The sequence below is a fragment of the Mauremys mutica genome, chromosome 20, assembly GCF_020497125.1.
Source record: "Mauremys mutica isolate MM-2020 ecotype Southern chromosome 20, ASM2049712v1, whole genome shotgun sequence".
Classification (NCBI taxonomy): Eukaryota; Metazoa; Chordata; order Testudines; family Geoemydidae; genus Mauremys; species Mauremys mutica.
In genome coordinates, this window is record NC_059091.1 from 25,671,552 (window position 1) to 25,698,596 (window position 27,045).

Genomic DNA, 27,045 nt, shown 5'->3' on the forward strand with positions numbered 1-27,045 from the left:
GCACAGGTGTCTGAGAAAGTAAGTCACCAAAAGTCCAGCAGATGGAGCAGCTACAAGCAAAGAGATAGGAATTCAAGAAGATATTTCAGTTTGTTCAGCTGAGAATGCAACTGGTTCCTTATTCCAGTAGAGGTACAAGGACGCATAGGGTAGGTCTAGTTAAAAATTATGTTAAAGGAGCCAGGAAAAGGGTTTCAAGGGAATAAATATAACAGCTGTGAGAGAAATCTTACCAGACTTTACCATGGAAACCAGGAGACAGCCTGGGTTAAGAATGAAGGTATTCAGAAGTCTATTATTACTATTGCTGTTATTTGTTAAAGTGCTTTTTAATCAATTGCTCTCCTCTCAGTCTTGCTGCCAATTATGTCTCATTGATGTAAATTCTCAGGATCCTAGCCAATCATTTACATTGACAGAGCTGAATGAACAGTTCAGAGAGGTTTTTTGGGGGTGGGGAGAGGTTGTTTGAACGTTCAGTGAGAATGACAGGGCAGAGCATGTACAAGGTTATAGTACCTACCAACATAGGATGCCCATAGCTTGGGCAGAGGCTGTTACAGAAAGAAACATGATGGGAGTTGCTGTTTGCATGTTCCTGCCTGGATCATAGCTTAACCACAGAACTACTACAAAGTTTCTTTTAAAAATGAGAAATCTAAATTTAAAAGGACAGATACATTTGCTTGGGTTTGTGCTGCTTAAGCTAGCTAGAACAGAGTCCCTCTCAGCAGATGGATTCATCTTATTCCAGAAAGTTAAATGGCCTAGAACACCACCACTGCTTCCAACAGCTGTATTAATTAGGGCTCCTGTGGCAGTTATTGAGGAAGAGAGATTTCTTCTGACTTAAAAAGCCAGGAGCAGGACATCAAAGTTGTCAGGAGACTTTTATTACGAACAATTTTTTTAAAACAAAATCAACCTTCTTACAAGTTTGCAGCTAGTTTTATTGCCATCAAAGCTAAAGACATCTGATAAAACTACATGCACAACTTGAGCTTTTAATTTCTACCTTACATGAAATAAAGTTTATAGACAAGTTTTATATTAGAAAAAAAATAGAAAAGTGATGCCCGCCATGTACAACTGCAGCTAGAGTCAAGGCTACTGATAATATAACTCCAGGTTCATGCCATCGTGGATTTCATCTGGAAGGAATGAGTTAAGGGGAATTCCCCAGGAAATGCTCAAACTCAAATGGAAGAAGGCATTAAGTTTCTACCAGCTCAATACTTCAGAATTCTCCTTCCCTCTTTACTACTGGTGTGCGTTTCTGTCCCAAATGGACAAACTAAACTGCTAGTGTTATGGAAGGGAACATGGGTCATATGAGACGCAAGCATCAACGTTAGAAGCAGCAGCATCTTAACTTAGCAAATTAGTCCCCGTCATATGCCACCCCACTCAATTTAGTAAGGGACTTTTTCCTATAGATTCACCAGTTATCTTATGATGGTCTACCAATACCATCAGTCACCAGTACCCAAGAAGATAAGCAAGACCTCTGTTTTGCGACAAGCAACTATGTCAGATTAGAAAAGGTCTCTGTCTAGCTATGTATTTATAATGTGCCTGTCACTCCACTACTTAGGTTGTGGATCTTGTAAGTGACAGTTATTTTAACTAGACAAAGGGTTTCTCCAGAAGCTGCAGTTTACTCAGACTATTCTAATGTTCAAGGATACAGTCTCCCAGTGATACATGGTCCTTGAAGATTGTGTACCTGCACAAACGTTTTAAAAAGGAAGTTAGTCAAGAACAGAAGTGTAATACAAGAATTAACAAAAGGATGTGCAGTCAATAAGAATGGAACAATTGTGATAGTGCCCAGAGGTTTGCTGGTATCCGTTACTACATTAGAAAATCACTGAAATGTTAAAACAGGTTTCTGAAACCGTGTTTTTTAACAAATGCCAGTCATGAATTCCGTGGGGAAAGGGAAGAGACTGCCTATGTGCAGTTAGAACAGGAGTACTCGTGGCACCTTAGAGACTAACAAATTTATTTCAGCATGAGCTTTCATGAGCTACAGCTCACTTCTTCGGATGCATAGAATGGAATACACAGACAGGAGATATTTATACATACAGAGAACATGAAAAGGTGGCAGTATGCATACCAACTGGAAGAGTCTAATCAATTGAGATGAGCTATCATCAGCAGGAGAAAAAAAACTTTTGAAGTGATAATTAAGATGACCTATAGAAGGTGTGAGGAGAACTTAACATAGGGAAATAGATTCAATTAGTGTAATGACCCAACCATTCCCAGTCTCTGTCTGTGTGTTCCATTCTATGCATCCGAAGAAGTGAGCTGTAGCTCACGAAAGCTCATGCTGAAATAAATTTGTTAGTCTCTAAGGTGCCACAAGTACTCCTGTTCTTTTTGCGGATACAGACTAACACGGCTGCTACTCTGAAACCTGTATGTGCAGTTACAGTATTAAATATATAACTTCACATATAGAAGTTAGAATGGCTATACAGGGTCAGACCAAAGGTCCATCTAGCCCAGTATACTGTCTTCTGACAGTGACCAACGCCAGATGCTTCAGAGGGAATGAACAGAACATGTAATCATCAAGTGAGCCATTCCCTGTTAGGGGAACAGCAGGAAATTCTGAAAAAAAGATAGAGAACCATGTAAAAATCTTGAGTCGAATGTCACTGCAGGTGAGAATATGAAGGAAAACTCAGTCAGTAGCATTCATCCAGAATAATTTGTAGTTATTTACACTTTTGTTTTATGAAGTTTAGAGCCACTGGCCTGCCTCTCAGACGTTGTTAAGTGAGAGGTTTGTCCAGAAACATTGGACAATGGGGAAGGTACAGAACGTGAAACATCTGAGAATTAACAAATTCAGAACCTAAAAAGAAATCTTAAATGAACACTCACTGGAAGTCTACACCTCATGCCTCCTCTCCCTAGGATCACCCTTTCTGTTGCATTCTTTAAGATTTTGCATTCATATGCAGCTTTCCATCCCAGAGTGCATCACAAACTATTGAGACACATTACCTCAAATACAGCCATCTCTGGGTATGTGTGGTGGGAGGGGTGTGGATTGTAGCTGAAGACTGCACCAGACACACCCACATGCAGGGAAGTGCACAGAATTCAGTTTACCTGCCTTGGGAGGACGAAGAACTAAAATGACCCTGCTTGGGATTGAAAGCTGTAGCTCCAGGGAGTCCCAGTGCATCAAGCCTGCTAAGGTGGGGGTGGCCAACATGCGTCTCTTGAAAAGTTAATATGTGGCTCCTTGTATAGGCACCAACTCCAGGGCTGGAGCTACAGGCGTCAACTTTCCAATGCGCCCAGGGGTTCTCACTGCTCAACCCCTGGCTCTGCCACAGGCCCTGCCCCCACTGCACGCCTTCCTGGGTCTGCTGTACTCTCACTCCTCCCACTCAGAGCCTCCTGCACCACCACAAAACGGCTGATTGGGAGGTGCGGGGAGGGAGGAGGAGGCGCTGATCAGCAGGGCTGCCAGTGGGTGGGAGGTGCTGGGAGCAGGATGGGGGAGCTGATGGAGGGCTGCTGACATGTTACTGTGGCTCTTTGGCAATGTACATTGGTGAATTCTGACTCCTTCTCAGGCTGGCCACTCCTGTGCTAAGATGTTTCCTTCCGTCGCCCCTGCGTTTAATTCACCCACTTACCATTTCTTCAGCACAATTTTGTCCCAGCGGGTCCCAGTCTGAGCCGCAATGAGTTTCTTCAGGTCACCGATCGTGTCCTCAGTGCTGAGCAACAGGGTTAAGGAAACTACATTCGCACCCAGGTATCGAGCGCCTGGAGAATGCGACATTGACCAGGGCCAGAATCCCCCTCCCCTGCAAGGGGCTACACATTTATAGTTGCCTTCCCCACCTGTCATGTTACAGACACCCACCACCACGGTGTTGTGACGAAATGAGACTGTTCTTAACGTTTCCTCTGAATACTGTAGGGATGCCTCAGTTTCCCCTATGCCTTTCTTAAGTCTCTAGGTGGTGGGATAAGGGGGTGTAATTGTTGCAGAGCAAAGGGCTGACACTCTATATCCTGGCAACTAATGGCCGGGGCCCTTCCCCCCTGCAAGGTGATAGCTAAAGGTGTTGGAGAACAAAGGAATCAGGTGACCTCCTGGCCTGGGAAAGGGACAAAGAGTGAGGGGCAGACGTTGGTGTCTGGCTCACTGCCCCTCAAAATGGACCCGGCTGAGGGATCCTGTTCTTTGTACCTACAAGCTCTGTTTTAGAGCGTGTTCCTGTCATCTAATAAACCTCTGTTTTACTGGCTGGCTGAGAGTCACGTCTAACTGAGGAGTGGGGGTGCAGGGCCCTCTGGTTCCCCCAGGACCCTGCCTGGGCGGACTCGCTGTGGGAAGCGCACGGAGGGGCAGAGGATGCTGGAGGCTGAATGCTCCAAGCTCAGACCCAGGAAGGTGAAGCCATGTGAGCTTCTTGCCCTGGAGACAGTCTGCTCACAGAGAGGAGACTTCACCAGAGTCCTGACTGGCTTTGTAGGGAGCAGTGCCAGAGCATCGCCCAGGGACTCCGTGACAGGCATCTCCCACGGGGTAGGGTGCTCTCGCTAGGAGAGGAAAGGGCACTGATGGAAGCTCCCATTCCCAAACGCCCCAAGGCTCCCACAAGCTGTACCCCCAGCATCCCCTCCGGAGGATACTTGCATTTGACCCGCACTTTCTTACCCAGCCGGTCGTTACAGACAACTTCAATCATCCTGCCTGCCTGGGGGGAAGCGAGAGGCGTTAGGGGTGGAGGAAGGGGAGACCCGCGGAGCTGGGGAGAATTGGGGCTGAGAGCTGGGGGGGGGAGAGAGACTGACCCCCAGGCGGTCGGGGGGCGGGCCTGGCTGAGGGGCAGGGGGGGCTGGCTGGGGGGAGGCGTTAGGTGGGGGGGCAGGGTGACCCCCCCCCCGGCGGTCGGGCCTGGCTGAGGGGCCGGGGGGGGCTGGCTGGGGGGAGGCGTTAGGCGGGGGGCGGGGTGACTCCCCCGAGCGGGGGGGAGGGGGGCTGACCCCCCCCGGCGGTCGGGCCTGGCGGAGGGGCAGAGCGGGGGGGGGCTGGTGGGGGGGGGAGGCGTTAGGCGGGGGGGGCGGGGTGACCCCCCCCCGGCGGGCGGGGGGCGGGGCTCGCGGAGGGGCAGAGGGGGGGGCTGGCTGGGGGGAGGCGTTAGGCGGGGGGGGCTGACTCCCCCCAGGCGGTCGGGGGGCGGGCCTGGCTGAGGGGCAGAGCGGCGGGGGGCTGGCCGGGGGGAGGCATTCGGGGGGGGGGGGGGTGACGCCCCCGAGCGGGGGGGAGGGGGGCTGACCCCCCCCGGCCGTCGGGCCTGGCTGAGGGGCAGAGCGGGGGGGGGCTGGCCGGGGGGAGGCGTTAGGCGGGGGGGGGACTGACCCCCCCCAGGCGGTCGGGGGGCGGGCCTGGCTGAGGGGCAGAGGGGGGGGCAGGCTGGGGGGAGGCGTTAAGCGGGGGGGCGGGGTGACTCCTCCGGGGGGCGGGGTGAGCCCCCCCCCAGGCGGTCGGGGGGCGGGCCTGGCTGAGGGGCAGAGCGGGGGGGGGCTGGCCGGGGGGAGGCGGGGTGACCCCCCCAGGCGGTCGGGGGGGGCAGAGGGCTCGGGCCGGAGGGCCCCTTCCCGGGGCGGAGCCGGCCCTGCCGGGGAGCCCCCACCGACCCCGCTCCCGGTCACCCACCGCCGCTGCCGCTGCCCCGCCGGCGCCTCGCAGCTCCCGAAAGTGCCGAGGAGATGCTGGGGGCTGACCCGGAAGCGGAAGTGCGCTGCTAGCGGCAGGAAGTCGGTGTGGGGGCCGGGCTGAACCGGAAGCGGAAGTGCCTGGCGATGGCGGCGGCCGCGGGTCTGGGGGCGCTGCCCGACTCCCTCCTGCTGGAGATTCTGGGGCTGCTGCCGCTGCACGAGCGGCTGCGCGGGGCCAGGTGCGGGCGCGGCCCCCCGCGGCTCGGTCCAAACCGCCCCTCCCCCCCCGCGGCTCGGTCCAAACCGCCCCTCCCCCCCCCAGCGGCTCGTTCCAAACCGCCCCTCCCCCCCCAGCGGCTCGGTCCAAACCGCCCCCCTCCCCCCCCGCGGCTCGGTCCAAACCGCCCCTCCCCCCCGCGGCTCGGTCCAAACCGCCCCCCCCCCCCCGCGGCTCTGTCCAGTCCGCCCCTCCCCCCCCCGCGGCTCGGTCCACCCCCCTTCTCTCTCTCTCTCTCCTCCCCCCCCGGAAGCTCTGTCCACCCCCCCCCCCCGGGCTCAGTCCAGCCCCCTGGAAAGGCCCTGGAAAGGGGGCTCCTCCATGCCCCCCCGGTGGATGAGCTCGTTCCCTGTGCCCCCCCCCCCAATTGATCATGGATGCTGCTGCTGGGATCGTAACTTGCCCTGCTGCTGTTCCCACAGGGTCTGCAGACGCTGGCGCAGGCTGGTACAGGACAAGATGCTCTGGAGATTTGTGGATTTAAGGCCTTACAAGGTACCAGCCCAGCTGTGTCCCTGCAGCGTGTCTCCCACTCGAGACCGCTCCAAGGGGCTGATAAATGCTGTCCCAGGGGAAGGGACAGAGGGGCCTATGGGGACCAGGCGCCTACATCTGGGATTCAACATGAGATGGTGAATGAGAGAAGAGAAGGAAGAGGAGAGGCACAGTGAGGATATCCCAGGGGCAGATCTTGCACATTTGGGGCATTGGGAGAGGGAGCTGCGTATAGGAGGCTAGTGTTAGATGGGCAGAGAGGCCATGAGATCAGCTGGACCAGTTTCTGAAGAGTATTTAAAACCAGGAGGGTTGTTTTAAGTAGCTCCCTGGAGTCAGGGATGGTGTCTGAGGACAGAGACTGTGTATGTGGAGGAGAAGGCAGCCACAGCATCTGGCGCATGCTGGAGTGTGGAGAGCAAGGACTGAGGTTACTCATAGGGAAAGGAGCTGCAACAGTCAGGGTAAGAGGAGCTATGCTGCAGGGTCGTGCCTGTGGCTTACCCTACGGGGGTGGAGTATCTTCCTTTAAGATGAATGGGAAAGAGGTATATGAAGAAGAGCAGGGATGGGCCTTTCCTTACTCATTTAGTGCTTCTGTTGAGTTTGTTACGTGTCTCGTCAAGGTGCTAAGTGCTGTGTTGCTTGCTCTCTTGTGCTCAGCTCAGCTCCAGGATCCTGTGGCACCTGCTAAGGCAGTACCTGCGCAATAGCCTGAGGGTACTGAAAGTGGGAGGAGCTCTCTACTCAATGAGAAAGCATGAGTTCCTTTCCCCAGCGCTGCTGCAGGCACTCGGGAAGCAGTGTCCCAGCCTCTATCACCTCTGCCTGACCCAGGCTGACCTCCGTCGGCTCCCATATGACTGTATACCATCTTCTCTAAAGAGCATGAAGCTGAACCAGTGTGAGATCCCTGCTGTGTGGTTCCAAAGATCTGCATCTCCAGAGACTCCCAGAGTCCTGCCACAACTGCAGCATCTCATGATCCATAACGTCTCTGCCTTTTCTGATCAGCATCTGCTTAACATATCATCTCAGACCAGCCTAAGGACGCTGACCCTCTCTGGAACCTACCGGCTGACGGATACTGGAATTCAGAGAGCAGCCCCATATCTGGAGGACTTGGAATGCCTGGTCCTGCGCAAATGTGATATTACAGATGCTGCTATTCACTTCATCGGGCGCCACATGAAACAGCTCCGCTCTTTGGAATTCAGCAATACTTGTTCCCTAACAGATGCAGGCCTGGCTTGTTTAGCAGCCTTGAAATGCTTGGAAACCCTCCGCCTCGAGTCCAGGTTTAAGCTTTCCCCTGATGCCATTGTTGCTGTGTGCCAGGCACTCCCCCAGTTAAGGAATCTCAATTTAGATGGGATTGACTTTGAAGACCAGACAGTACATAAAATTCAGGCAAGTTTGCCCAACTGCCGTTTCTAATGTGCTCCCTGACACACATTCTGAGACGAAATGTTAAAAATGGGGAGTTGTATGGAACACATGAGGGTGAGATGTGGGGTGTTCACCCCCCTGAAATAACTCCCAGAATTGCTTCTTCTGGGCAGGGTTGTACTCCCAGTGGCAGTTGCATTTATCTGTCTGGAGGCAGAATTTTCTCTGGCTAAAACAATGAGGTGAGCAGTGTAGGACGTGGACCATCCTGACAGCTTGTATCACCTGAAAACAGGCCAGCAGAAATTCAGTTCTGCAATCTGCTTGGCTGGGCTCCTGAAGTGATCTCTCACATTCTCCTACTAAGAAAATAACAAGGCCCGGTGGAAAGGTGGCATATGAGGACCAGTGGCCCTATGAGCTTATTTAAATTAGACGCAGTTTGGCATGAGGGGGTTCTGTCTTAAGTTTAACCCCGTCTCACATTAAACATCAGGCAACAGGTGAATTATCCCCAAGCACGAGGGAGCAAGTCAGCTGTCATCCTGATGCACAGAAGTGTTTGGCTGCCCAAACCTTGGACTCTAGATAAAATTTAACTCAGGTCAAAAGGCATTAACCACATTGCTGTGCTATGAGCCTACTCCAAAACATACCTAGTAGGAAGTGGACAAAGGGTTGTGCAAACACACATTTTAAATGCAGGGAACAGAACCTTTAAGGGGAAAGAACCCATCGTGTCCATTTCACAAACACAGACACCAACCATGTGCCACACAGGTCAGTGCATATGTGACTGTGATTGTGTCCTGTCCTGCAGGGTGGAGTGGTGGGAGTTCTGCTGTGACCTCAAGCGTACGTGGAATGTGGGGGGAGAGGGAAGTATAAGGAAGTCCTGGAATGCATTTGTCTGTGTGCTGCAGGGGGAGGCAAACACACATCTGTTCAGCCTGAAGTTCAGTCAGAGATCGCAGCATGTGTGTTTGCTCCTTGAGCAGCACCATCATCTCCACCTGTCTGTTTTTCCTGTCCTTGCTATTGCTCTGCATTCTGTCCCTGAGCGTCACCCTCCAAGCCTGGAATCTGACACAGCAGAACCTTACAGGACCTCCTGCAACATGTCTGCCCTTGTCCTCTTCTTTCTCCTGCTTATCTGGGCCAGCCGCTCTTTCAGGGTGGATGGAGAGACCGTCAAGGCCACGTTTGCAGTTGCAAAAGAAACAGTGGACAGAGGTACTGTTGTGAATGCATTCACGGCCCCACAAGTTACAAGCACAACATTCTCCCATCTCCTTGGGATCCATAGAGCTGGGCAGCAGTCCCAGGCAATGATGAGTATGTCCCGGGGGGCGGAGCGAGTTGGGACAATGACTTGGGGTAGCTCACGGGCACCAGTACAAGCAGATGGGGCAGTTGAGCTGAATACTGTCACCGTTTCCCACGGGCAATGGAGACTTTAGCGTATATCTTGCTCCTGAGGGTAACGGAGACAGAAAGGAAACAGCTCCTGCACGCGTCCGGCTGCTGTTAGTCCGTGTGCTGCAATGATGGCTGCCGAATTAATTGCTGAGTGTTGTGGGAAAGTGTCCTAGTAAGGCAGCCCTCCCCAGAAACCTTCGGCAGAGGATTGCAACCTACCTCCAGGAAAGTTTCCTTGAGATCTCTGGAAGATGCACGGGACATCCCGGTGCACATAAACAAACTGTTCCGCAGGGCCTCCTCTGTCTAACTGTACAGGGGAATGAGAAGCAGATAGCAACTCTACCTCTATTGGTTATTTCACTATCTCTTCTAACCTGATTAAAAACTTGAACAGATGTGCACCTGCAATACTGAAGCAAATGTCGTACTTACCAGAGGTTCCTTTCCTTGAATCAGGCTTGCCAGTGCTGGATGATGGGGACTGGCTCAACTGCTCTGGTGTCAGGAAGATACCACTGGATCCCCCGATCGCCTGTCCCCCAAACCCCTCCTCCTGTTCCTCGTCCAACACCTTGTATTCAGGGTTCACGCCAGTGGTGCATGACTCTGACTCCTCCGAAGTATCCACAGGGCCCTTGGGGTGGTGGTGGGGTCGCCGCCAAGGATGCCATGCAGCTCCTTGTAGAAGCAGCATATCTGCGGCTCTGCACCAGAGCAACTGTTTGCCTCCCTTGCCTTCTGGTGTGCCTGCCGCAGCTCCTTGATTTTCATGTGGCCCTGCTCCGTTTCCCTCTTGTAGCCCTTCTCCACCTTGTCCCAAGCCATCTGTCTGTAGATATCTACATTTCTATAGCTGGATTGGAGCTGTGCCAGCATAGCTGCTTCTCCCCAGAGACCCAGGAGACCCACCACCTCCTGTGTACTCAAGGCAGGAGTGTGTTTGCTGCGTGGAACCAGCATGGTCAATTGGGCAGATGCTAGGTGAGCTCTCCAAACAGGAAATGAATTGAAAAGGTATGTGGTGAGTACCTGGCCACCGGACAGTGGAGTTCAAAACAGTGACTAGAGTGGTAGTAGTGTGGCATTGTGGGACATCTCCTGGAGGCCATTAAAGTTGATGTAATTAACACAGTGTCTACACTGACACTGCATCGTTGTAACTATGTCGACTTAAGTGCTACGCCTCTTGTGGAGGTGGAATTATTAAGTTGACGTAGCGGGTCATTTACTTTGTCAGGAGCATCATCATAGGGTAGATGCTGACCAAATAAGATCGACGTAAGTCACCTTGCATTGACCTAACTGTAGCGTAGACCAGACCCAAATGTATGCGAATAACTAGAGCATAGATCTCAGGTATTATATTTGAGTAATATTAGCAGGCCGCCAGTAGCCAGATCCTGCACCTGGTTTGTTGGGTTACGTTGCTGTGCATGGCTGCTTGTGCCTTCCATTGTTTAAATACTCCCTCATCTTCACCCGCTGTTACAAAGCCCTGAGTCCGTGTTAGCATGTTTTGGCTGACATTAAAACGGTGGCTGTTATGAAGTTTCCATTCTGGGACACACTGAGGTTTTGAATCTGCTGAGTTGTTTTCTGTAATCAAATGTAAAATTTATTTATAAAATAAAAATGCTTTTAGATCTGTAAAGTCGTCTCATGCTGTCAGGTTTTGACTGAAATGTGGCAATAGTCGACTTGTGGTTTTTAACAGATCAGCGATACTGCTTGTGTTGTATGGAGAGACCCACCTCTTCCTCCTTTGCCTGGGGCCCCGCTCCTGTTCTATCTAGTGTTCCCCCATTCCACTCTCCCCCCCTGTGCAGACCCACAACCCGTTTGCTACTTTCTGCATGCCCCCCCATGGCCCCAAGACCAGAAAAGCTCTGTCTCTTGCCCTCCACCCCCCGCCACCAGGACCCCAGGCCACAGCAAGGCGTGAGAGCTCCCCCAGCCCTGAGGCTGCGGCAGGTAGCAAGAGCTCCTCCAGTTCTGGGGCCACAGCGGGGGTCCCAGTGCAAGGGATTCCCCTGCCCCCCCTCTCCCTCCAGCTTCCCCTGCCATGCCGACCCTGCCCACCCAGTGCTGCTGCCAGGGAGCGGGGTTGGGGTGTAGGGTCTCTAGGGACCCCCAGTTGGCCAGGGCCCCATAGGCCCAGTGGCTAATCTGCCACTGCCCCATTTCTAGACTGAAAGCATCTTGTCTAATGAGCATTATCCAGGTGTAACTACATTTGAAATACAGCTACGTAGTCAATATTCATAATTTCAGATACAAAATCACATTGCGTCAACACCCACCACGGGCCTTCGCGATGCTTTGTTTTAATTAAACTGTCGGATTCTCCTGGTCCGCACCAGTTCTAAGTCAGCTGCTAGGCGCCGGCCAAGGCAGAATGCCCCCCCCCCTCCCGTCCCCACGGGAGGGGGAGAGGCAAGCGATGTCCACCGCAGCTGGGGCAATTCACAGGAAGGGCCCGGCTTGCGTCCAGAGTCGCGCCCAGCCCCACTTTGTGCCCCAGCCCTTAGAGCCAATCCGTATCCCGAAGTTACGGCTCCGGCTTGCCGACTTCCCTTACCTACATTGTTCTAACATGCCAGAGGCTGTTCACCTTGAGTCCTGCTGCAGATTCGGGTACGGCCCAGCACTAGATTTACACCATCGCCCCTGGATTTTCAAGGGCCAGTGAGAGCTCACCGGACGCCGCCGGAACCGTGATGCTTTCCAAGGCTCGGGCCCATTCTAGGGTGCCCTGCCCTTCACAAAGAAAAGAGCACTCTCCCCGGGGCTCCTGCTGGCTTCTCCAGGATCGATTGCGTTACCACACTGGACACCTTGCGGTACCGATCTCCGCCACTCCGGATTCAGGGATCTGAACCCGACTCCCTTTTGATTGGCTGAGGGCAACAGAGGCCAACAGCCGTCCCTTCGGAACGGCGCTCGCCTATCTCTTAGGACCGACTGACCCATGTTCAACCGCTGTTCACATGGAACCCTTCTCCACTTTGGCCTTCAAAGTTCTTGTTTGAATATTTGCTACTACCACCAAGATCTGCACCTGCGGCGGCTCCACCCGGGCCCGCGCCCTAGGCTTCAAGGCGCACCGCAGTGGCCCTCCTACTCATCGCGGTGTAGCCCCCACGGCTCTCATTACCGGTGACGGCTGGTTATGGGCCCAACAACCCAGCACCATCCACTTTCAGGGCTGGTTGATTTGGCAGGTGAGTTGTTACACACTCCTTAGCGGATTCCAACTTCCATGGCCACCATCCTGCTGTCTATATCAACCGACACCTTTTCTGGGGTCTGAGAGCACTAAGTTGTCATTGGTTAAGAGGGAAGGTCCTTTCATGGATTGAGAACTGGTTAAAAGACAGGGAACAAGGGTAGGAATAAATGGTAAATTTTCAGAATGGAGAGGAGTAACTAGTGGTGTTTCCCAAGGGTTAGTTCTAGGACTAATCCTATTTAACTTATTCATAAATGATCTGGAGAAAGGGGTAAACAGTGTAGCAAAGTTTGCAGATGATACTAAACTGCTCAAGATAGTTAAGAGCAGAACAGACTGTGAAGAACTTCAGAAAGATCTCACAAAACTAAGTGATTGGGCAACAAAATGGCAAATGAAATTTAATGTGGATAAATGTAAAGTAATGCACGTTGGAAAAAATAACCCCAACTATACATACAATATGATGGGGGCTAATTTAGCTACAACTAATCAGGAAAGAGATCTTGGAGTCATCGTGGATAGTTCTCTGAAGACATCCACACAGTGTGCAGCGGCAGTCAAAAAAAGCAAACAGGATGTTAGGAATCATTCAAAAAGGATAGCGAATAAGACGGAGAATATCTTATTGCCCTTATATAAATCCATAGTATGCCCACATCTTGAATACTGTGTACGGATGTGGTCTCCTCATCTCAAAAAAGATATACTGGCATTAGAAAAGGTTCAGAGAAGGGCAACTAAAATGATTAGGGGTTTGGAACGGGTCCCATATGAGGAGAGATTAAAGAGGCTAGGACTTTTTAGCTTGGAAAAGAGACTAAGGGGGATATGATAGAGGTATATAAAACCATGAGTGGTGTGGAGAAAGAGACTAAGGAAAAGTTATTTACTTGTTCCCATAATATAAGAACTAGGGGGCCCCAAATGAAATTAACGGGCAGCAGGTTTAAAGCAAATAAAAGGAAGTTCTTCACACAGTGCACAGTCAACTTGTGGAACTCCTTGCCTGAGGAGGTTGTGAAGGCTCGGATTATAACAGGGTTTAAAAGAGAACTGGATAAATTCATGGAGGTTAAGTCCTTTAATGGCTATTAGCCAGGCTGGGTAAGGAATGGTGTCCCTAGCGTCTGTTTGTCAGAGGGTGGAGATGGATGGCAGGAGAGAGATCACTTGATCATTACCTGTTAGGTTCACCCCCTCTGGGGTACCTGGCATTGGTCACTGTCAGTAGACAGGATACTGGGCTGGATGGACCTTTGGTCTGACCCAGTATGGCCATTCTTATGTTCTTATGTTTTCTTAAAAATGATACATGCACACAAATCATCACTTTTCAAATGACCCCTCACATGACATGCACAAGTACATCATAATTATGTCATAATCATATCATCATATCACTGTGAAGAATATGGGGTGCAGTGTCACACCCAGGAAGCGTCCTAAATATATTTTAAAAATTGACTCCAGAGGAGAGGATTGTGACAAATGTGAGTCCGTAGTGAGACGTCTCTTAACAACAACTAGTCTTTGGGTTTATAGATAGGTGCTGTACATACCTATATAATATCTTCCTTGGGTCGATTAATCTTTAACAGCTGGGCAGCCTCTGCCACTGGACGGAAGAGCCAGCCGGGCCTGCTTAGAATACAGAAGTGGATGTGATGAGTTTATGACTAACATGTTAATCACAGTGAATAGATGCCATGACGTAGGCCCAGTGAAAGGTCTAGCATTCGCAGTATCACCAGATCCAGCTCGCTCTCTCTGAATGCCCCTCCAACCCACTGGCCTGTGATTTTGATTCAAATTGCCATTTCTTTCCTGGCAAGACTGTCTGCTTGTCAGGCAGGTGCATGAGAAGAGAGTGACACAGCTGCTGAATTGGTGAATTCCCTAGCGTATTCATCGACTTGTGGTCTGGAAAATAAATCAGTCGGGCTAACTTCTCAGTTAAGCCTCCAATCGCAGGCCTGTGTTTTTATATAAACAACAAATTTTTCTAATCGGCTGTTTTCCTCCTTTCCAGGTATAGGTTGTGCAAGAAGCTTTCAGATCAAACAACAGACCTGGAAGGCACTGAACCCGTGTGGTGAAATCTGTGCATCTTGGCAACAATGGCCCTGTGTGCCTTGGGCTGACATCGTGTCTTTGTGGTCATACAAAAGTAAGATCAGTGCAAAATTTAGGAAAATAAACAGTGGCGAGGGCCCCAGCCTTGCATTGGGAATGGTTCCAGCCTGTTTGTTTAATACCTACTGTGACCCCATGGTGCCAACTGGCAGAGGGCACAGCGGGGGTGCACAAGGTTTCAAGGATTCCCTGGGTCAGGCATATGCATAGTAATTCACCAAAGGGTGGCATGTGAGGTTTCCCCTGAAAGCTCACTGGTCATAATCATGGTGAAATGTATGTAAGCATATTCTAGACAAAGTTATATATTTATACTGAAATGTGTGTTCTTCAGGTGTGTAAGTTAAGACAGAGCACTAGAAGGTGATAAACAAGTTCTGCTCAGGCAGGGGATAGTAGACATTTATCTCCCTAAGTGGTCATTGAACATTGCATATCTTACAATATAAGTCTGTTTGCATACGGAGCTACCAGCTAATCAAGATTTCAAAGTCTACAGGAAAACACAAAATCTACACGAGGGAACACGGCAAAGTGTGTCCTCTTTATGACTAAAATCAAAGAATGAGTCTGTTATATCAGGAGCAAGCAAGGAAACACAAGGTATTATTCACAGAGTAGACAAGCTGAGTGTGTGGCTTGTTTAATTGAAAAGTGATTACAGCCTACTGGCTGAAAAATGCTGGTAAGCAATACTAGAAGACATGAAAGTAACTAGCTAAGTAAGTCATCTAGGTTCTAGAATGTGTGTTATAATTTTATTTTACTTGTCACCATTTCTTTCTAATACCTCTGCTTGTGATCATTGAAATCTCTGCTCTTTATTTCATAAACTTTTACCTGTTGTCACTATTAACATACTTCTGTGCTGAATGTTAAGCAGAGTGTGATCTGAAGGGAAATGGGTAAGCTGGTGTTGGTAGCATCGGATCTGTGAATTCCGCAGGTGTCCAGTGGACCAGGGGCTGGTCGCTCCAGAGTGACACACAGGGGTTAGAGTGTCTCTATCACTAAACTGGAGAGAGAGCAGGGCCTGTGTAGGCCTTGAGGGGAGTGCCTCCGTTGCCCATGGCCGGGGGCTTTGTGGCGCTCACTCTGAGCTGGCACAGACAAGGCTTCCTCATGCTAAGCAGAGGTGAGAGCAAGGGTTAGATTAGACGCGATAGTTCGAACTCCGAGAAGTCGAACTCACCGCGTCGACCCGGCAGGTAAGTGTAGACTAGCCCTAAGTGAACATTCTATGACTTTGGGCAAGTCAGTTCTTTTCTCTGCCTCTGTTTCCCCTCCCACCCGTTGTGTGCCTTGTCTGTTTAGAACGAAAGCTATGAGGGCAAGGACTGTCTGTTACTGTGCGTGTCTGTACGTCACCTGGCATAGAAAGGTTCCTGTTTCAGACTGGATCGTTGGGTGCTATCACAGTATGAATAATGGCTAATATAAACAGCACAAATATAGCCATATGTTAATGAGCATTACATCAATAATTGCATTTGGACAGCGACATTAAATGAATATAAAACATTCACTAGATGAATTGTGACTTAGCTGGAAGCAGTTAAATTTTACAGTGAGATACAGCACAGAAAAAAATGGAAGAATTCAAACAAACCTCCCAAGATTTCTCCAGGGGCGAGACTATTAAAGGCACAAGTGATGGGTAGACAAATAACTCCTCCTGTTGCAGGGGTTCTCAAACTGGGTGTCGGAACCCCTCAGGGGGTCACAAGGCTATTACATGGGGGGTCGCGAGCTGTCAGCCTCCATCCCAAGCCCCGCCTTGCCTCCAGCATTTATAATGGTGTTAAATATATTAAAAAGTGTTTTTAATTTATATGGGGGGTCACACACGGAGGCTTGCTGTGTGAAAGGGGTCACCAGTACAAAAGTTTGAGAACCACTGTCCTATTGCCTGTGCAAGGCATTTAGGCACCTAAACTTAGTTATATCAGTAAAGATGTTTTCAAAAATTACTCCTGGAAGATGACCTGAGGCCCATGTGTGTTTGTACTGGACACCGAGGGGTAAAATAAACCCGACGTCCTTGCAACAAGATGTCTTGGAGTTAGGAGACAAGTGACAGTTGAGACCTCACAGTGAAAAGCCACAGTGAAACCCTGCTATAACACGATGTTTGGGTCCAAAAAATTCCATTGCGATAAAAGCAGGGTCGCGGTAAAAAAGCCAGTCAGTTTAAGTCAGTGGTCCCCAACGCGGTGCATTGATGTGCCCCTAGTGCCCAGCAGGGGAGAGAAGCCACGGCCCTGCCGCCTGCCAGGGACAGAGAACTCTGAGGCTGCGGGTGCCTGTGCTCTCTGTCCTTGGCAGGCGCGGGGCCGCAGCTTCTCTCCGGCTTCAAGAGGAGCCGCGGGCCCACGCCTGCCAGGGACAGTGAGCACCGGCACCCGCAGCCTCAGAGTTCTCTGTCCTTGGCAGGCGCGGGGCCGCAGCTTCTCTCCGGCTTCAAGAGGAGCCGCGGCCCCACGCCTGCCGGGGACCGTGAGCACCGGCACCCGCAGCCTCAGAGTTCTCTGTCCCCGGCAGGCGCGGGGCCACAGCTTCTCTCCCCTGCTGGGCACTAGGCGGGGGCACATCAATGTCCTGGCGGGCGCCATGGCGTTGGGGACCACTGGTATTAGGCCTTAAAAGGGAGCCAACTTATGATCGCGTTATATGCGATTTCACATTATGGCAGGGCGCGTTATTGCAAGGTTTGACTGTACTTGTTTTTCTAAGTTCCATCATTCGAAAACATTGCATGACCTCAAACATTACACATTACCATGAGACTCTTACTAAGCACGTGAGATTTTGGGCTCAAACAAAGCTTTTTTGAGAGTTGGAAAAGGGGTTGAAAGAGCACTTAGGACTTGATCCTCCTTTATCCTGCCCCTTTGTGCAGGCATTTATACCAGTGCAAAGGGAGTGCAAAACACGACCGTTCTGATCTGATTGCATCTTGCACCAAATTAAATGACTGCACAAGGAGCAGGGGAATTGGGTACCTAGAACTGAAAACGCTTTAATTACAAAGTAAGGACTATAGCTCCATAATACATATATTTGTAGGACAATGATCAGCCTGGGATCCATTTTATCTTCTTGTGTAAGCATGTCCACGGGGACACTGCCGGTTCTGTATGGAACAACTCTGCGAGTGCTTAGCAACTGCTTTCCAAAGTCGAGTGCTGTGATTTTCTTCCAGAAACAAGGTTCTGAGCTGTTGCTTTCCAAACCCTGCTTTTGTGACCAGGCTGGATTTTTTCTTACCTGCATGAGGGGAGCAGCGTCCGGAACCAGACATCTTGTATTATTGCTCTTGCACAACTTAAAATTGACCAAGAGAGTTTTGAATAGAAAGAATGAGCTGATTGGCCAGCCGAGACCTTTCAATCTGTTTGAGCAGAGGAGTTATCAGGACCCCGTTTGAAATGGAAGCAGTCCAAATGGCCAGGGCTAGAGGGCAAGTTGCCTGGGACATGGCACTGCAGGTTATACATTAACCTCTGGATTTAACATTCCTAGTAGAACTGTGAATTGTCTATTCTAGATATTCCCGTGAGCAGGGTTCCACTTTGCCATGTTCTAATGCCATTTAAAGTCACCTCTGCCTCCCAGGAACCATTTACAGCATGGATAAGGAAAGGCTTCAAGATGAGCTGCACATGTTTAGAGGTAAGGCCTCTTCCTTCCCTTCCATCCAATAGCTCAGGAACGGGAGGAAAGAGAGAAACGGGTCTCTAGACCAGATGAGTGGCCAGTCACGGGATCAGAGGGAAGGTCCTCTCACGGATCAGCAGCCAGTTAAAAGATAGGAAACAAAGGTAGGAATAAATGGTCAATTTTCAAAGTGGAAAGCAGTAAATAACGGGGTCCCCCAGGGATCTGTACTGGGCCCAGTGCTGTGCAACATATCCATAAATGCTCTGGAAAAGGAGGTAAACAGTGAGGTGGCAAAGTTTGCAGAGGATACAAAATTACTCAAGATAGGGCAAAAACTGGGAAGAGAGACAAAGGGATCTCACAAAACTGGCTGACTGGGCAGGAAAATGGCAGATGAAATTGAATGTTGATAAGTCAGGGGCGGCTCCAGGCACCAGCACACCAAGCGCGTGCTTGGGGCGGCAAGCCACTGGGGGCGCTCTGCCGGTCGCCGCGAGGGCGGCAGGCAGGCTGCCTTCGGCGGTTTGCCTGCGGAGGGTCCGCTGGTCCCGTGGCTTCAGCGGATCTCTCGCAGGCACGCCGAAGCCGCAGGACCAGCGGACCCTCTGCAGGCATGCCGCTGAAGGCAGCCTGCCTGCTGTGCTTGGGGCGGCAAAATGCCTAGAGCCGCCCCTGTACAAAGTAATGCATGTTGCAGAACAGAATCCCAACTATCCATACAAAATGATGAGGTCTAAATTAGCTCTTACTATTCAGGAATGAGATCTTGGAGTCGCTGTGGGGAGTTCTCTGAAAACATCTGCTCGGTGTACAGCAGCAGTCAAAAAAGATAACAGGATGTTAGGAACCATTAGCAAAGGGATAGATAATAAGGCAGAAAATATCATAATGCTACTCTATAAATCCATAGTATGTCCAGACCTTGAATACTGCATGCAGTTCTGGTTGCCCCATCTCAAAAAGGATATATTAGAGTTCTTAAAAGTACAGAGAAGAGCAACAAAAATGATTAGGAGTATGGAACAGCTTTCATAGGCAGGACACTGGGCTAGGTGGATCATTGGTCTTACTCAGTGTGGCCGTTCTTAAGAGTCTGCTCCCTCTGCTGAACAGATCCAGCAGAGAAGTCTTTCCTTACCCTGACCTGCGAGAAGGGAGATGAGCATCTCTGGCCAATTCAGCCTTTGGCCTCTCTGCTCTGACAGGCAGGCTAATTAGTGCCAATTGTGAGGTGCTGTTTGGGACGAGGATCCTGGCCCTGCTGGGAGCTGTATTTTATGCTTTTCATTGAAAGGGAAATAGTTTGTTGGCAGGTGAGAGAAGGAAGTGGCCTTTCTCCCACTGTAGAGATGTTACTGCTTTGAATTAAGACTCGTGGGCTCTGGTATTCTGAAAGGACTGCGAGTGTCCGACTCGAGACGCCTCAGAGGGGCTGGGTTGTTTAGGCACTCAGCATTGTCTGAAAACCAGAGTCCCCCTTAAGTTGTCTTAAACCGGGCACAACATCCAGAATGTGCAGCCACTCTCCAAAGGCTGAGTCACAGGCCTGATTTCCCTGGGATGAATTTGGAATGTTTGTTAAACATCAATTAATGATGGGGAAAAATAATCCTCTAGAGGGCACGTGCTAAACAAAACTGTAACCTTAGATACTTGGTCACAGTCTGAATGGAAGCTTAAACCCTTCCATTGCTCGTGATTATTACCAGCCATTATAAGCATGTTACAGTCATGAGAGGAGTGTCTCGTGGATGGTGAGAAGCTTGTAAGCTCTTTGGGGCAGGGCCCATCTCTGTTCTGGGTTTGTTCAGTGCCCAGCACACTGGGGTCCTGATCCAGGATCGGGGCTCCCAGACACTACCGCAGTGTGGCTAAGAAGAAAAACCTGATAGATAGCTGTAAGTTGTAGTTATAAACGCCCTATTGACCTCTATACCAAGCAATTAACCATCTAATTTAGGGTTAATACGATAAATGGGACCTTCCTTCAAAGCAGCACCAGAGCCGCTGCCAAACCTGTCAATCTGTGACCCTTCGCAATCTTTATTCTGTTCTAAAGACACGAACTTCCTCGGGCAGAAGCTGAGATCCTCCCTCACAGTCTATGTGCTGCTGGCGCTTTCTTACCTGCTGATCCTCATCCTGTTTGCGGTGTCACTCTCCAGAGGTACCGTGCATGGGGCCTTTGGGAGATTAAACGTTTCACGTCATTAATGAGGAAGGAAGTTGGGGCGACTCAGAGAGATGTGGGGTCTGTGTGCTCAGAAGCCCTGGGGTCAAACCCTGATACTGACTCCTCCTGGGTCCTTGTTCTTCTTTGTCTTGCTAGTAGCAAAGAGCTCATCCAGGAGTCCCACTGCACTGGGTGCTGTGTGGACACACAGGGAGCCAGCCCCTGCCATTCAGAGCTCGCAGTCTAAACCGACACAGGGTGGGAGGGGAAGCAGCTGCCCAGGCTCCCCCAGCAGGTCAGGGGTAGAGCCGGGAATAGAATCCAGTCTCCTGAGGACCAACCCTGTCCCCTGCCTGTCCACCTCGGTAGCAGGGCCCTCGCCCTCTCTGTCTCCCCCTTTCTCTCCAGCTGCAAAGTGGGGGTGGTATTGCATGTTGTTCTCTACCTGGCGAGGGGAGGCAGGTGAAGTGACTCTGAAGGTGTGACGCTCTAGCCTTGTTATCTTCATCAATAAGGTACATTAAAGCCTTGCTCAAAGGGAGCCTGCTGGGCTGAGAGGGGGCGGAGGGTGATCAATTAGGTCAAACTTGTTTAACCCTTCCACTGTCTCACACTGAGGTCTTGTTGCCGATGCTGGGGATGTTCTGCTGGACGGAGCTGGCACGTTGAGCACTAGCAAGGGGGTTACTCTGTCAGCACTCTCCAGCCCAAGGGAGCCACATCCTAGCCTCCTTGGTCATACGGAACGTGGCCATAACCCCAGGGCCAGGCGGATTCTCAGAGCTTCATGTTAGGACTTTTCTGTGCTTGGATTTTTGCACTGATGTTGTGCAAATCTCTAGTCACCTTTCACGCCAGCACCGCTACGACAGCATAGCTACCCTAGTGCACCAACGCTTACTCGGGGGGACAAACCCTTGGAAACACTCACCACAGCCTTTGCAAAGCCGCCTGCCCCTTTCTCCCCTGGAGCCTTTGGTTCAGGTCACAGTTGCTTGGAATTTCTGGTGCCCAGTGGGGATTGTCTAATGGCAGTTTTTCCCTTTGTGTATCCCAAGGTGTTTTTGTTTCCCACCAAACCTGTTAAATCCTGCTTCCTATTCCAGGCTGAACCAGGTTGTAAACCCAGGAGAATTAGTGCATTAAGGTGCCCAGATCACCTTGCCCTGCGACTGGCTGTAAGGGCATGGTTCTGGCTTTCCTCATGGATTAAATAAGCCTCTTGGGAAGGCGTTTCTAGCACACGCAAGTGCTGGTGAGCTCACTGGGTAAAGGGTGTTGAAACCCAAAGATGACTCAATGCCACTCAGACATACCAGGGTGGCAGCAGGGTCAGATAACCTGGCGTGTGTTCTCTCTCCCCCCTCCCTTTCCCTCCACCCCCTGATTTTAGTTTCAATGCTCTCTTCACAACTTAATGAAATGCGCAATGAGCTGAAACGGAATCATTCCAGCAACGATTTCAAACGTAAGTACAGGGCACTGCCCTATGCCCCGCTCCCCCCTGGCCTCCCCTCAGCTCCTGGCTCCTTTTGCCTCTGCTGTGCCCTCCCCATTATACACTGCCCCTGCCGGAGTCTCTTCCTTCCCAGTTCCTCTTCCCTCCTCTGTCCTCTGCTCTGCCCACCTCCCTGGGTTGCCCTCGCTCCTTCTGGCCACAGCTGCTGTTCCCTGCTGTGATCAGCACCTTGCAGGGTATCTGTTCAGTCTCTAGCACCAGGGATCCTAGCAGCAGTTCTGGGGCATTACCTCTTCTGATTTTCCTTGGCTCACTTCATGCTGCACGCAGGGGATCCCGGCTTCTGAACTATTTATTCGCTTTGGAGCCTGGGCCCCAGCTTTCTTCGATTTGTTAGCCAGAAGCCAACCCCTGTAGTATTGTGACTGGACAGTTCCAGCGATAACCGCTGCCTTGGAAGTCAGGTCCTTGCAGAGCTGGGGTTGTGCTGTCATTTCCACATGGGACAGGGTAGACCTGCCCCAGTTGGTGTCTGTGACTCAGCTGGTCCCTCCCTTTTCCAGTGTTCCCGTGCGGACCTGAGGCCCGGGAATGGGAATACTTCAGCGGGAAATGTTACTACTTCTCCTTGCGTGAGACATCTTGGCAGAGGGCGAAGGTGCTGTGCGAGGAGGAGCATTCGCGCCTGGCCATCGTTAACAGCCACGCCCAGCAGGTAAAGACTAGAGAGTCTGGATGGAAAACTCCTGAGCCGCTTCCCCCAGTTAACGCTGCATCACCCTTCTGTGGGTTCCCAACGTGTAACACGTGTAACAACTCTCTGTTGTGGGTGGCCAGTGGGAATTGAACATGGCAGCATCACCTCTGAAAGGACAGGCTTCTACCACTTGAGCTGAAAGAGCAACTCCATTAGCAGTCCCAGGCTTTTGTGCTCTTTGTGCCAGCAACACAAAGGAGTCGTGAGACCCTGGCCCTGTGTGGTACATGGTCTGTTATGGGGCCCTGGATGTATGTAGTGGCAGAGCCCTGTGGGGTGTGTTACACATCGAATAGACAGGGCTCCACCAGACCCGCTTCTGCTGTGATGGAAATGAAGAATAAAATTGTGCTGATCCCGGTAAAAGAGATGACTCTGTGCTTCCTCCCCCACCCCACTTCCGGCTGCAGAATTTTATCATGTACAGGACACGCAACCAGCGCTTCTGGATTGGCCTCTCAGACGAGAACTCAGAAGGGGAGTGGAAATGGATCGATGGGAGCGACTCCACAACCGGTTTCACGTGAGTGCGGACCTGACCCTTGCTGGTTATCACTCTCCCTCTTCCTTAATGCCGCAGGCTTCCTTCTGCAGAAACAGCCTCTGTGTCTGTTGAGAGAGCCCGAAGGCATGGGGCCGGGCCACATCGGGGTAAGATCAGGTCATGGGAAACCGCATGGGACATTGATGTCCAACTTTCCATGGTGTGTAAGGCTGATGGTTTTCACCAGCAATGGGCCTACACTTCAGTCTCTGAGCCAAGCGTCCCCCTAACTCCAGGACACGCCGGCTTCAAATCCCCGTTGTGTATGGCTCCGATCCACCTCCAGCTTTGACCCCGCTCTGTCCCCTGCACCCCGTTCCTGCCACTCCAACTGTAGCCCCGCTGTGTTTAGGTACTGGAAGGAGGGGGAGCCCAACAACAGTGGCCAGAACGAGGACTGTGCACACGTCTGGACCTATGGGGAGTGGAACGACGTGCATTGCACATATGAGTGCTACTACATCTGTGAAAAGCCTGCACCTCCTCCGTGAGCAGAGACCCGACCAAAGCCACCTCCCAGCCACACTGCCTGGACCTGCTGGTCAATGCAGAGAGCCAGCGCTGCCTCCTGCTGGTGACAAAGATACAAGCCAAGGTCCGGTACTTTGAGGCTGTAAACATCATACTAATCTTTTTATTCCCCCCCCCCCCCCGCCTTTCTGTTCTTAATTTATATTCCCTTTATCTGTGTGTCCATTTCCTGTCAGCTCCTCCATGGGTCTCTCTCAGCCGTTGGGTCAGTGTCCTGGAGAGGACCCAGAATGGACTTCCCATGCTAAAAGTCTGCACCTCCACAGCTTGAGCCTAGGGCTGATCCAAAAAAAGGGTTTTCAAACAAAGACATTGTTGAAAAGTTGCCTTCTTGAAACCAAATTTTAAAAATTAGTTTTCAAAATGCTCTGGGGTTTTCACTCCCCCTCTCCATGCCACTAAATGAAAAGGGGAGGGGGAAAGAGTGAAAATGGGAAAAATTTGAAACCAAAAAATTTGGGTAAAAAATTATTTTTTTTGGAAAAAAATGAAAACAAGTTGTGAAGTTTTCAAAAATAACCAAATTTTCAAAATCCATCCCATCCCCACACCCCCCAATGGCATCTGTTTTCATTTTTCAATCAACTCTGGCTGTAACAGACTCGCGTCCTTGGTGGGTTGGGCACCTCGGTAACATCCGCAGACTTGTGGGTCACGCGTGGATGCACTTGGAAAGTTACAGGAAAACAATATGCAGAGTCTGCTGAAAACCACAAGAGGCCGCAGTGGGATCTGTGCCCTCCCTCTTTTTAGCAGGTGGCATAATGAGAGCACAGGGCAAAGTTTGATGCAATCGGGGAAAGTAGCCAATTTAGGATCGATAAGAGCAAACACAGATTTATCCCGTGTGCGATTCCCTGCCCTCAGGCACAGTGCCTAGGTACAGGGTGTGCCGTTAATAGCATTTATAGCCATCTCTGCAAGCTCTGATCGTGAGGTTAGAGGAATCGTAGTGGGGATTAGGAAGAAATTCTTTCCCTCTGTAGTGCTAGTTATATTGCCAGAGGGGAGGGTCTGTTTTTCCTCTGAAGCAATGAGCAGCGGCCACTAATGGAATAGATGGACCCTTGGTATGAGATGGGGGTGATCCCAGACTAGCTCAGGCAGTGGCCCTCTCGGATGTGAATCCTCTAATGCTCCTATGTAAATTCAGAGTTAACGGCCGCATCTGCAGCTCTGTTAGCTTCTGTGGATTTGTTTACTCCACAACTCCATAGGTGCTGGGACTAGGGGTGCTCCCACCCGCCCTGGCTTGCAGCGGTTTCCATTATATGCAGGGTTTGCAGTTTGGTTCAATGGCTCTAAGCACCCCACCATACACATTGTTCCAGCCCCTCTGCACAACTCTGAGGTCTCTTCCCCCACCCTACAAACCCTGGTGCTGTTTCCTCCAGGAATTCTCTCTCTGTGGCATGTGACTCTCATATTCCCTACACAGGGAAAGCTCTGGAGTCAGATAATTCTGGTGGCCGGAAAAGTCTTCAGCGAGGGATAGTGACAGATGCATCTCTCTGCATCAGACATGGTTTGGTTCAGCTGCAGCTGGTCTGGAAATTAGTTCCCTGTGAAAAACTTCATTTTTGTCAACATGTGACTTTGAAAAATATGGGGGAAATTATTGAAACCACCCCCCACCCCAATCATTGTTTTTCAGCCAACAAAAACCAAACACTTTCCATTTATAACCAAACGATTTCACCTGCACATCCCTCCTCCCCAAAAAATATTGAAAAAGATAACTTGGAAGATAATGTCCATTTTGTCAACTCTTGATGGAAAATTTGCAACTAGCTGTAGTTATAATCTGTGTGCAGCAGATGGTGCCCTTCAGCCCACAGCAGAGCCCTCTACATGGAAAGTTGTACTCAGCATAAAGAACAGCTTCCTTTGCTATCTCCTGCACTTTCTCTCCTTTCTTCATTGTACACTAGAAAAAGAAATTGAACAGGCTGCAAATTGCAGGCCTGACAGTAAAACTATTTGGCTGGGGGGCTGTTGCTGCCCTGCCACCCCTGAGCACTGTGGTGATAATAAATAATTAATACTACCTAGCTCTTCTCGTCAATCAGTCTACAAAGGAGGTGACTCATTATTCCCATTTTACAGACCTGCATTGTACATCCCCTTAGTTCTCAGCACTCACAGCAGCTTACATGGGGTTATTACATTCCTAATAAAAACAGCCAAGTTGGAAGTGAAATGGGTGATGTTGAATTCGGAGCCCCTGGCGCTCTGAGCACCCACCAGTCCCATTGACCTAGCAAATCAGACATCCCCTGTCTGGATTAGGAGGACGCACATGAGGTAGGAGTGGTGCTAACACAGTTTATTAGGTGTGTTACGGGAGTGCCTTGGAACGCCACGCATGGAGCAGGACTCCCGTGTGCTGGGGGCTATACAAAAGATTCTTGTATACAAAACAGATTAATAACCTCTGATGAACAGACACCTAGGGCCCAAGCCTGTATTCCTGGTGAAGGCCTGGGGCTGGATTCTCCAGTCATGTGCCCTGGCATAAATCTGAGCTGCTAAGGCAGGGCCTGCCCCTTGCAGCAGCCCCTAGAGACCCATTGCGCTAGGCGCGGGACAAGCACAGAGTGAGAGAGAGCTCCAGAGGCAGGCTGGGGTGGTGTCCTGCTCTTCTGTGTACCATGGTAGCAGGGCCCCATCGCACTGCGCCTGACACAGTCCCTGCTCTGCAGAGCTTGAAGTCTAAAGAGGCAAGACAGAAACCAAGGCCCAGAGAGAGGCTGCAACGTCACGCAGGAGGTCAGAGGCAGAGCTGGGAATTGAACCCAGGTGTCCTGGCTCTGCCCAGTGCCAAGCCATTAAACACAGGCTCCCTCTGAGAGGCCCCTGGAGTGGAGCTAGGTTCTAATTCTGGCTGGGGCATGGGCAGCAGTTGTCAAGGCTCAAGTGCCAGCATGAAGGATTTGAGTCGGATCCTTCTCCTGGAGCAAGAATATCTTGCAGACAAGTCTGTCACCTTTGTTCCCATTGGAGTTTGAGGGTAAAAGCGACCAGTGGGCTGTGCCTTGCCATGCCCCGACCCTGAGAGCACGGAGAGCCACCTCGTCAAAGGGACGGTGTTTAGCATACGCAATAGCTGGGATGGATATGAAGGTGACAGCCACTTTCTACATCCCTTAGCTTGGTTGGGGTGGGGAGGATGCACAGTTGGGCGGCTCTGTGCACCTGTTAAATAGCCAGGCAGCTGCTGTAGCCCAGGGGGCCGATACGCTCTTCCTCCGCATTTCATTGGTGGACAGT

At 50.8% G+C, this 27,045-nt stretch overlaps 3 protein-coding genes across 6 annotated transcripts; 2 read left to right on the forward strand and 1 right to left on the reverse strand.

The window, feature by feature from the left end:
• Window positions 1–871: 871 nt before the first annotated feature.
• Window positions 872–5,801, reverse strand: UBL5 (ubiquitin like 5). Of its 4 annotated transcripts, none has more exons than XM_044994458.1 (5): window positions 5,702–5,801; window positions 4,675–4,735; window positions 3,666–3,749; window positions 1,689–1,726; window positions 872–1,151 (listed from the first exon to the last, which is right to left on the reverse strand). In XM_044994458.1, exons 2-5 carry the CDS (start codon window positions 4,728–4,730, stop codon window positions 1,108–1,110), a joined length of 222 nt encoding a protein of 73 aa, XP_044850393.1. In that variant the 5' UTR covers window positions 4,731–4,735; window positions 5,702–5,801; the 3' UTR covers window positions 872–1,107. The 4 variants fall into 4 exon arrangements, with proteins under 4 accessions (XP_044850393.1, XP_044850392.1, XP_044850395.1 ...); XM_044994457.1 differs by having other exon boundaries at window positions 4,675–4,739; XM_044994460.1 differs by having other exon boundaries at window positions 5,708–5,799.
• FBXL12 (F-box and leucine rich repeat protein 12) lies at window positions 5,728–11,036 on the forward strand. Its single transcript, XM_044994454.1, has 3 exons — window positions 5,728–5,942; window positions 6,403–6,475; window positions 7,139–11,036. Exons 1-3 carry the CDS (start codon window positions 5,848–5,850, stop codon window positions 7,910–7,912), a joined length of 942 nt encoding a protein of 313 aa, XP_044850389.1. The 5' UTR covers window positions 5,728–5,847; the 3' UTR covers window positions 7,913–11,036.
• Window positions 11,037–14,547: 3,511 nt separating this feature from the next.
• On the forward strand, window positions 14,548–25,822 carry LOC123353417 (hepatic lectin-like). The gene is made up of 7 exons (XM_044994455.1): window positions 14,548–14,685; window positions 18,199–18,323; window positions 20,371–20,478; window positions 21,878–21,952; window positions 22,507–22,658; window positions 23,111–23,223; window positions 23,597–25,822. The coding sequence occupies exons 2-7, from the start codon at window positions 18,281–18,283 to the stop codon at window positions 23,733–23,735; spliced, it is 630 nt and encodes a 209-aa protein (XP_044850390.1). The 5' UTR covers window positions 14,548–14,685; window positions 18,199–18,280; the 3' UTR covers window positions 23,736–25,822.
• The last annotated feature ends 1,223 nt before the right edge of the window (window positions 25,823–27,045 follow it).